Source organism: Saccostrea cucullata, unplaced genomic scaffold (assembly GCF_032062105.1).
Source record: "Saccostrea cucullata isolate Sc308-1 unplaced genomic scaffold, CSIRO_AGI_Scuc_v1 ctg4706, whole genome shotgun sequence".
NCBI lineage: Eukaryota > Metazoa > Mollusca > Bivalvia > Ostreida > Ostreidae > Saccostrea > Saccostrea cuccullata.
This window is the reverse complement of record NW_026939501.1, coordinates 20,784-31,810: the sequence shown is the minus strand read 5'-3', so window position 1 is coordinate 31,810 and position 11,027 is coordinate 20,784. Positions and strand designations below refer to the sequence as shown.

At 33.4% G+C, this 11,027-nt stretch overlaps 3 protein-coding genes across 4 annotated transcripts; 2 read left to right on the top strand and 1 right to left on the bottom strand.

The window, feature by feature from the left end:
• Positions 1-2,431: 2,431 nt before the first annotated feature.
• On the top strand, positions 2,432-5,070 carry LOC134253113 (THAP domain-containing protein 10-like). The gene is made up of 5 exons (XM_062735622.1): positions 2,432-2,752; positions 3,348-3,488; positions 4,234-4,299; positions 4,398-4,648; positions 4,929-5,070. The coding sequence occupies exons 1-5, from the start codon at positions 2,432-2,434 to the stop codon at positions 5,068-5,070; spliced, it is 921 nt and encodes a 306-aa protein (XP_062591606.1).
• On the top strand, positions 4,906-7,515 carry LOC134253115 (uncharacterized). Of its 2 annotated transcripts, none has more exons than XM_062735625.1 (6): positions 4,906-5,439; positions 5,588-5,774; positions 6,084-6,326; positions 6,586-6,649; positions 6,894-7,042; positions 7,208-7,515. In XM_062735625.1, exons 1-6 carry the CDS (start codon positions 5,293-5,295, stop codon positions 7,387-7,389), a joined length of 972 nt encoding a protein of 323 aa, XP_062591609.1. In that variant the 5' UTR covers positions 4,906-5,292; the 3' UTR covers positions 7,390-7,515. The 2 variants fall into 2 exon arrangements, with proteins under 2 accessions (XP_062591609.1, XP_062591608.1); XM_062735624.1 differs by having other exon boundaries at positions 6,586-6,757.
• A 3-nt stretch (positions 7,516-7,518) lies between these two features.
• On the bottom strand, positions 7,519-8,325 carry LOC134253116 (P2X purinoceptor 7-like). Its single transcript, XM_062735626.1, has 2 exons — positions 7,893-8,325; positions 7,519-7,767 (listed from the first exon to the last, which is right to left on the bottom strand). Exons 1-2 carry the CDS (start codon positions 8,087-8,089, stop codon positions 7,605-7,607), a joined length of 360 nt encoding a protein of 119 aa, XP_062591610.1. The 5' UTR covers positions 8,090-8,325; the 3' UTR covers positions 7,519-7,604.
• Between the last annotated feature and the right edge of the window lie 2,702 nt (positions 8,326-11,027).

The window sequence follows — 11,027 nt, the reverse complement described above, 5'->3', positions numbered from 1 at the left end:
TTTCAACCCTAGAAAATACGTGACTTGTCAGAATGGAAAATGTGATATGATAATTGATAGGCAAAACAAATTTCTTTAACTATAAAGTCTTTCTTATATTTTTATATTTTGTTTCCTGTAGTTTTATTTCCTTGAAAATATATTTTATGCAGAGCTGATTTTCTTGCCTCAGAGAGAGAGAGAGAGAGAGAGAGAGAGAGAGAGAGAGAGAGAGAGAGAGAGAGAGAGAGAGAGAGAGAGAGAGAGAGAGAGAGAGAGATATTTACCAAAAATCCATAACAGTTTTATTTACAGTTTTTACAAATTCATACGTAGTTTCTATTGACGTCTGTTATATATTTCACAATCTACAAGCAAAGGGAGAGGGCACCACTTCAATTCAAGCACTTATAGAACACATATCTGATATGACATTGTTACTAAATAAAAAACAAGCGATAATATTGATTTACAATTATGAATGAATCTTAGCAAAATAATATAAAATCCAAGAAGATAAAAGTTAACATGCTTATTTATTGAATTCACATTGTATGTACCTTTGGACAGGGAAGGGTCGAATGCACCCAAGAATTAAACGATTGATTATTTTAATTTAGTGCACCGTGTGAAGTCATTATCTACAAGAGACTCTCATCATTTGAAGAGATTCATCATATTAAATTTAAATGTTTTAAAATCAATTTATTAATCAAAACTGTTATTATATGAATAATCCGACTCACTATGAAATCCGACGTCAAATTTCTTTCCCATTTTGCTATTTTCCACATTTTTTACACTGTACAATCCGACACCCTGTCTATTCTGACACAAATTTGTCTCCCAGTGCAGGTCGGATTACACAGGTTTCATTGTATATGAATACTAATATAGGTAACTTTGATCTATTAACCATCGGACTCCAAAATTTTCAGGGTACTTCCCTGAGCCATGAGATGTTAGGATATACAAGGGCATATACATGGTCATTATAACGACCACGTATTTACTAAATGCTAATGTGTTTATTGAAATAACTTTATTTTCAACTAATGTGTAATTAAAAAGTAGCTTGCATAAGATAAAAAAATTCACGAGTACACTCTTGAAACGTATTTATCATTTTAATTGAGTGCACCGTGTGAAGTCATTATCTACAAGAGACTCTCATCATTTGAAGAGATTCATCATACTAAATTTAAATGCTTTAAAATCAAGTTATTATATGAAAACTACTATATAGGTAACTTTGATCTATTAACCATCGGACTCCATAATTTTCAGGGTTCTTCCCTGAGCCATTAGATGTAAGAATATACAAGGACAGACATATTTGCTAACATCTTCATTATAACGACCACGTATTTACTAAATGCTAATGTGTCTATTGAAATACCTTTATGTTCAACTTATGTGTAAGTAAAAAGTATCTTGCATAAGATAAAAATATCATTGAAATTCGAGTATACTCTTGAAAGCAAATATAATTGGACACATAAACACAACTGGCATGTGATAGTTTATATAACTACATAACGAAGGAAAGTTGACAAAGAAAAACCTTCAGTCATCTCGTTTAACATATAATGTAGTTGATTATTGACCTTTTTCTTTAGTCAGTAGAACATCCAATTATGAAGTAGATGTGACAGACTCTGTGGTGTCCTTTCTTTATTGGTAATTAAATTACTTTCCCTACTTTTGAATATCAGATACAGCGACTATTATTACAAATTACTATAAAAACCAATATAAAATTAAAGGTTTTAACTCTCTAAACAAGAGAAAGTACTTACATGTATACCTTTCCTTTATCGCCCACCTATATATGCTATTGTGCAACGTAAAACCTTATATAAAACATTTATTATATAAAATTATTTTCATAATGAAGAAAGTTTTAACTAAAAAATTAGGGGGAAATATTACTTTTCACCAGTCTTATTTAAAATATAATACAACATACACTTTAATATCAATACACCAAGGCAAAGGAATCTTACTGATATCAGATGTCAAATTAAAAATAAAAGGATTCTTTTGAAAACAGGAAAAATATCAAGCTTACAAATAATTCTAAATCAAATCAAATTGTGAGTACACCTTTGTTCAATTCTCTACAATATTCTTTTTTTTATTTTCACATTTCAGCTTTCAAATAATAATATTTATATAATTCGTGGATTTTTCTTAAGCATTCACTCACTGATTTTTTCACCTCACTCTAATTGCTACAATATTCTTACATATTACTGTATATAGGAGACTCTAACAAAATATTGAAAGATTACATTTTTTATAACTGATGGTATGTAAAAAAGTTATTCATACAAGTATGATGACTTATCTCCCTTTGCTGATGACGTCAGGAAAGCCCACTTGACGCAATAGGCCAATGGTGGATTGTTTTACTTAATTCTAAAAACGGCCTAGTGGATATTAGATCAAAATGGTACAGTGCGTTGCTTTTAACTGTAACATAAGAAGTCAGAAAGGTGTGTCCATGTTTTTATTTCCCAAGGATCCTAAATTTAGACAGATTTGGATTCGAAATCTTCGAAGAGATCGCTTTACTGTGACAGAATTTTCCAAGCTGTGCTCCAAACATTTTACGGCGGACCAGTTTAAGATACATCCGGCCTTAGCTAAAAAGTGTGGGTATAAGAAACTAGATCTTCGGGCAGATGCAGTCCCAACGATATTCGACATTCCGAAGACAGAGAAAAAACAACGGAAATCGACTGCTTACTTCAAGCGAAGGGCGATAGAAGTAGGTATATATATTGTAGCCTACATTTGAAAACAATTTTTTAATAAAAAGTATGTTCCCAATTAAATTCTTCGATAAAAATAATAAATGCATAATAAACATTTTCCATAGAATTACGAGCCCATCAAAATAATACGTTTGTAGACACCATTTTTAAAAGAACCACAGGAGTCGGCAGTTTTATCAATAAACCAGTGAAAACATAACCTATGAGCTTCGCTTCGCTCGCTACGCTCGCCAAGCTCATAGGTTATGTTTTCACTGAGCGAAGCGAAGCTCATAGGTTATGTTTTCACTGGTTTATTGATAAATCTGCCGACCCTGTGAAAGAACAAACCCCTAGGCCTATCATACTAAGAAAATAAGTACCGTTGTGCATAGTGGGACAGTGATTTTATTATTGACAATAATTTGCTACTACATGTAGCCTATCTTACTAGTGTAAAAACAAAGTAAATATTATAAATGTATATATCACCATCGTAATAAATATACATACACGCAGAGGGAGAGAAAGAGAGAGAGATATAGCCTACATGTATGTAAAGAAATTCATAGAGCTCTTGTTTACAAGGTCCTGTTGCATATCTTTAAGGCTTTAAGAGATAATGTGGAAGATGATGCAGAATTCGAAGAAGCTGAAGTAATTGAGCAGTCTACGCTGACAGATACTACATGTAGAACCAGCGAGACCAGTACTGCCACTGCAAGCCACACTTCCCAGTCTGGTTTAATGGTAATGCACACATTATTGCATTTCTTTTCTTTTTTTTATTATTAATTTTAATATCCACTGACGGTTCAAGATGGGCAACAGGCCCCTTTTGTGAATGATATATGAAATAGGATTTAATGGGGGGGGGGGGGCTACAAATTTCCTGGATCTGCAACTGATATTGTTATACAGGGATTTTCCACACCATTTTGGGAATGGGGCCCAGGCCCTTACAATTGGGAATTTAACGACATTTTATCACTTTTTGGGAATTTTTATTGCATGATATTTTTCAAGAAATAAACACTTATAATGAATAAAATTGATTTTTACTTCATTATTCAGAACTATAATTCAGAGAACAGATTAATTATTATGAAGTTTTAGTCAAGTTTCCAACAAATTATGTTCATTTCATCCATATTTCAACCTGACCATGTTTGTTTCACATGAAATTTTATCAGTTAACTTTGTGAAGTTTCAAAAATTGAACACATGCTGACCATTTTTGGGAAAAATGGAAGGAATATGCAATTGGGAATGGGGCCCATATTCGGCCCTACACGGGGTAGTGGAAAATCCCTGTTATATTTATTATATTTGAATTTTAAAAAGTTTTAAGTTCAGTAATGTTGAGAGAAATGATAGCTTGGTAAGCTCACTTTTTCATAAGTCTGGGTTTAAAATTACATACAGTAGTAATATTCAAATGTAAATTAAATTGTTCATAGTAATTGAACAATGATTTGATGTTTCATTTTTACAGGTATCTGAAGCAATAGGGATGTCAAATCAATTCAACGTGTTTACTCAGACTTCTCTTAACCACTGTGTGAGTAATTAAAATTCAAAATATTTACCAATGCTTTTTTATTAAATTTTAAAATATTTATTTATTAATAAAATGAAAATATTCAAATACATGCACAGGAACGTCAAAGTGTCATGATACAAGCATCTCCAGTAACGAAGGAAATAGGTGTACAGACAGACATCGCCTTACACAATTCTAATCATCTGGCAGTAGAATTTGATGATGATGATGACATGCCCACAGATTCTGATCATTCCGACATTGAAGACTCGGACATTGAATGGACATTCCCGGATCAGGACAGTGACGAAGGAGATATTACACCAGAGACCAAGAATGACATGAATGGGGATACCAAGTTTATAGTGTACAAGAGCTGTCTTGAACATCTTCTACCCACGCATTGCTTGAATTGTGGCATTAATATCATCAAAACTGATTATACTTGGAATGTTCTAGGTACATAATTTAATAAATGTTATAACATTTATTAATAGGGATAAATTCATACACAAATATGAAATACGTGATGTCTTCATTTGAACATTACACATTTTGTTTATAGACATATTGTTTACTGATTCTAAATCACAATAGTATGGTGTTGTAACTGATAGGATATATCTATATTTGGTATTTTATTTTAGGCACTGCTGTCAGTGTCCATTCTACGTGCAAAAAGTGCAGCATCTCCTGGGAGTGGGCGAGCCAACCTTTCTCTTGTATGATGCCTTGGGGGAACCTTATTGTTGCTGCTGCCATATTATTCAGCGGATGCAGTCCTGTTAAGGCTCTCAACTTCCTGAATTTCGCAGGCATCAGGAGTTTCAGTTACAGGACATATAATGCTCTACAACAGCTCTATCTTGTTCCAGCAATTGAGCAGGTATTGTATTACATGTATAATAGTATGCTATAGTATTTTATAATTCTACCATCATTTCTCTAATCTGGTTGGTTTAACTAATTGAAGTTATTGATCAATAGGTTTGGCAGCAGAAGCAGCAAAGTATGTTTGAGGAAATAAAAAGCAAAGACCACGCTGTAAAATTAGGTGGGGATGCCCGGTGCTGCTCTCCTGGACACACTGCAAAATTCGGCTCATACTCAGTCATGGACCTGAGCACGTCAAAAGTTTTGGATATTCAACTTGTCCAGGTATTACTTCTATACATTAAAGTTATAAATCCAGAAATTATATGCATATTAATTGCGATGAAATCAAATTTATCCTTAGTTCAATTCACAATACCATCATGCTCTCAAGTACTACATGTACATGTTCTAGTATCTGATTTCTACTCAGAGCAATGAAGTGCCAAACTCGTACCATATGGAGCTTGAAGGGCTAAAAAGGTGTTTGAGAAAGCTTCACCAGGAGGAAATACCAATATCGCACCTTGTAACAGACAGGCACAGTCAAGTTAAAGCCTACATGAAGCGTGACCAACCACAGATTGTACACATGTTTGATGTTTGGCATGTTGCTAAAGGTATATACATTATGTGTTACACATTATGATTGACCATTAAAAGTGAAAATATCAAGTTTGGGACAATATATCTCACTTTTGATCTCAGTTTCACTTTTCACTATACATTCCTTTTGTTAAAGTGAGACTTGGATCAATGGTGAGCTCATCTAGCTTTTATGGCCCAGCTAGGAGCTATAAAAGTACATGTATTAAATATATGTAACACAAATATCAGAGCATGTGTTGATATAAAAGAAAAAGTATTGTCCCAAACGTAGAAAAAAAAATAGATGTAACAATAGTGACTATATCTTTTCATCTCTATAGGAGTCTACAAAAAGCTGGAAGCTCTTTCAAAAAAGAAAAACTGTGAACTAGTTGGGGCATGGGCCCACTCTATTAGCAATCACATTTATTGGTGTGCAGCTTCGAGTGATGGGAATGGAGAGCTGATTCTGGAGAAATGGATCTCCATTTTAAACCATGTAACAGATGTACATGAAGGGCATGGAGAACTATACCCGAGATGCCTTCATGGACCAGTTGATGACAGACAATGGATTAGGAGAGGTATAATGCAAGTGTGGATTAGTTCAAATGATTATGTGTACAATGATTGGATATGCAACTGAACACTATTGTTTATGTAAATATGAACAGCTTAGTTACTTTTGAACATTTAGGCAAAAAATGTAATATATGTGCATGACAAACTAAACACTGGTACAATACAATATATAGAATTTGCATGATTTACTTGCAAAACCTGAATTATTTTGTAAAATCCATGTTAAAACTTCATGTACATTGTACCCTTTCCTTCATTTAGGATCAAAGGCATTCTTAGAACTGGAGACAGTTGTTAGGGGAAGGATGCTGCTGACAGATATTAAGCAACTATCAAATGTTGGCCAAACCTCATGCTTAGAGGCTTATCATAAAGTAGTGTGCTTTTTTGCACCCAAAGCTGTACACTTCTTTTACATACAGATGCAGGCTCGGTAATATTCTAAGAATTATTGTTAATTTTTTCAAAATAACACGTTCAAAACATACATGTTGAGCATTGAATTTTACTTCAAGGGCTGATAATTTTTAGACCCTTTTAAATTCTTATAATATGAATTTTCTCAACAGGATATACCTAGCAGCTCTGCATTTCAATGAAAATGTAAGCAGACCACAAAGCAGAACAAGGGAGGGGGAGAAGCAGTACAGTGTTTCCTATCCAAAAGGTCGCCATGGAGAGGGTGTTGCAAAGGAAGTTAAAGTTGATCAAACTTTCAGTGAGTAAAGGTTCAGTTCTTATTTCATGATTAAATTTTATTAAAAGCAAAATTGGATTCAGTTTTAATTTAAACCAATTATGTGAAGAAAATATTATCTATGTTTATGATTCAAAATACATCAGTAAATTATTTTATTGAAAATTCCAATTTCCTACAATTTAGATTACATCTCTGACCTGATGGATGCTGTTGTGGATCTGCGCACTGTCAATGACAGCTATACAAAAGCAAGGGAGGCTATGAACTTGCCTAGGAGATTGCCTGAACCACTATCACAGAGCACACCCAAGCCACCAAAACATGTGACAATTCAGAAACATGTCACTCGTTTCAATGATAATTGATACTAAAGGTGTTTTAAAAAAACTGTTCATTCTGAAATCTGTCCAGATTTGGTAAAACACTTCTGATGTGTGTTTTCATCGATATAAACTGAGCTAATAAATGATATATGTATAGTTTAATATGCATTTTTCTCCTCTTTTAAAGTATACATTGTACCCTGCTTGAAAACATGTACATCTGAATTTAGTGACAATTTATATTTTCATTACATCAACTATTTTTCTTCACCGGGGTATCGAAATCCACAATACTGCTGGCTAGGAAACTGTTTTCTGATAGCATCAACAACACATGATGGAAGGATCCTCCTATTGTACCTTCCTAATCGTTTCCAAATAAACCTTGCAAATCGCCTATAGGCAAGGTGTCGATAAAGCCTAAAAGTTAAAAAAAATCACTGAAAATGATATAAAACTTATGGGCATAAAATATATATCTCTGAGAGTGTTCCGATATTGTTTACATTTATGTATTATCAATTTTGCCTGTTTCCTGAACTTACTCATTAACTGGTTCATCATCGCCAATTGGTCCATTGTCCTGCATATACTCATAGTTCGACAACTTCAAAACATGATGATTCAGGCAATTAACAACAAAACTATCATGCTCAGTGATGCACTTCAAGTTCCCTTTATGTACTTTTCTTGCTACATCAGGTATTCCAAAGCAACATTTACACTCTCTTGTCGTTTCCATAATGACACAATTGCTACAACTACACCTGTGTGATAAAATTATCACTTTTGTCAGTCTTAACCAGAATTAGAATAAATGACTTGAAGTCATGGATATAGATCAGATTAAGTGATAAATGTAGAGGCACATTTATAAGAAGTAAGAAAAAACTGGATCAGTGTATTATAAAACAGGTCCAGCACAATACCCTGATACAGGTATATGGCTTGATAAAAGCTATATAGCCTGATCAAAGTCTTACCAATACCTTGATCAAGGTATTTTATGTAATGAAAATTCGATCATTAAAATAAATAAATACCGAAAGTCGAGTTCTGAGTTGTTTTCAGTTAATTCACTTGTGCATATTGTAAAGTACTCAAACGCAAAGAAATCAGTATATTAAAAGCATGTCGTGTGAGGAGGAGTTCTTTTATGCTGTTTTTGTGATACCAGATGGAATGCTTTTTATGCACGAGTGGACACACTGACCAAAAAAAAAAAAACATCTCGACTTGCTGTATTTAAATTTGTTTTTAAGGGTATTTTATTTTAATATTCATTACATAAAATACCTAGATCAAGGTAATGGTAATACACTTTTACAGTTTTATCAACCTATAAACCTTTATCAGGGTATTGTGCTGGACCTGTATAGGCCTTGACCTTTCCTTTATTTAGAGTAATACAGCCTTATAGTCTATAAACACGTTTTCAACTCTTGAACAATTCAAGTATCATTATTTGTGTAGAGGAAATTCTGATCTGGCTGTAGAGCCTCTGTTCTCATATATGGATGCATAGTACTGCTCACTGCTTAGCGTAATATTGTTGTTGTTGCTTTGTTAAAATTGCTTGTAAGAAAATATCAAATATATTTAGTTACCAGTCAGTATTACACGGAAGAACTTCAACAGGGTCGGAATCGTTTTCCTCTTCACTACATTCAGACGAAGATTCTTTGATCTCGTTCGCATTCGCTTTAAAAACAGGTTCAAACTGATAACCTTGTACAACAAACTCAGGATCGTCGTTCACCAACTCCTCAAATGGCTCCATTTTGGAAAAAGCGTCGCTGTTCTTAGCCTTTGTTTTGATTCACAAAATGACAAATTGAAAGTGGTCTCGTGTGACGTCACACGATCGGAAATTCAAGAACGATAATCAGGGAGCGAATTTCTTGAGCAAGTAACTTTGAGCTTTGATCTCTAGTGCATAACGTAATTTAAAAATTGGTGGGATATTTTCAAAGAAGATTTTGAGGTACAAATTTGATATTCATGGGGGGAAAACCCATTGTTAACACTTATCTCCTATGACCTTTAAGGTTTCTATTAGAGATATATTTGAAGGTATATTTTTTTCGATTCAATGTCTTCTGTTTTAAGGCACCTGTAAAGTGCAAAACGAAATAGAAACGAATCGAAACAAACTGAAACGAAACGAAATCTACTAAAACCTATCGAAACAAAACGAAATCAAAATGAAACCTACTGAAACGAAATCAAAATGAAGCCTATCGAAACAAAACATAACTATCAAATTGTTTTTTAAATCAAGGTACACAATTACATATGTGTAACTACATGTAGGCCTTTTCTACTTTAAATAAAATTTATATAGTTCAAGCACTTGTTAAAATAAAATCTAAACACCGATAATATGCGTTAGCATACTATGCATGTATAATTTCAATATGTGTAGCATTTCTGTTAATTTCTAGGTCTTGCTCTTATTTTCAGCCCTTATTCGTCTACATACAACATATTATCTACCAAATTTGATGTATTACATGTAAAGGCTCGTTTATGTTCGAGTCGAAATAAACTCACTGTACTGTTGAATTGCGAATGTCTTTTCGCAAGGACATACACTAAATAATCTGAACCATTTTTTGAATATAAATAAAGGATATGTTCCTTAACTTGAAAAGTGTTGCTGCTTTCTTTAAATCGTGAGCATGACTTCATAAGTACACAAAATATTTGGTAAAAGGCAAACATATTTCGACATCAGCCTATTTACTGGAAATTATAACTATCAAAACGCGAATTCTATTCAAAACAGCAGCACTTTCCAGAAAGTACAAAGTATACAGAAACAATAAACAGTTTGAATTTTTAATTTCAACTAGGGTATGCCCTTGCGATATTGAAATTTGTTATTGACCTACATTCCGTGTACCTACTATGCATTCATCACGTGACTGTCCATCGATGGGACCAAACTGCATACAGTACAGAGTAGATTATACTATGCTATTTCCATAAGTATTTAAGTTCTGTGATAATAGAACAGCTGAATAAAAATAAGTTCAGTTTTAAGAACAATTCCCATTTTTGCAGTTCTATTTTCCGTTGATTTCTCATAGTAAGCCTCAACAGTGCTGCGTATGAAACAGAATATCTGCAAAATCTTTTGCTTCAAAATAAGAAAGTACTTGCTGTGGCCTTCAACTTGACATTTAGATATATCGACGACGTAAATTGTCAATTAACAATTGTTATTTCTATTCTTATGCCGATATGATTTATCCTGGTGAGCTTGAAATAAAAGAGTCGCACACATCTGTTTCATATTTGGATGTTATACTTCAAAAAGACATTAATGGCAATCTAATAACGAAGTTCTATGACGACTTAAACTTTTCTATCGTCATGTTCTCTTACTTATTTCTCAATATACCTTCAACTCCCGCATACGGAGTTTATAAATATCAGTTAATTCAATACGCAAGAGCATGCTCATGAATGAACAATTTCTGAAACGAGGTAAATAATTGACAAATAAGTTGACGAAACAAGAATGTCAGCTGCCTCTTTTAAAGTCATCATTTCGTAAGTTCTATGGTCGATACTATGACCTTGTCAGCAAAAACAATTTATCATTGAGTCAAATGCTAACTGACGTTTTCATACTAGTTGTTATTCCAGTATTTATACACTGAATTGACGACGGA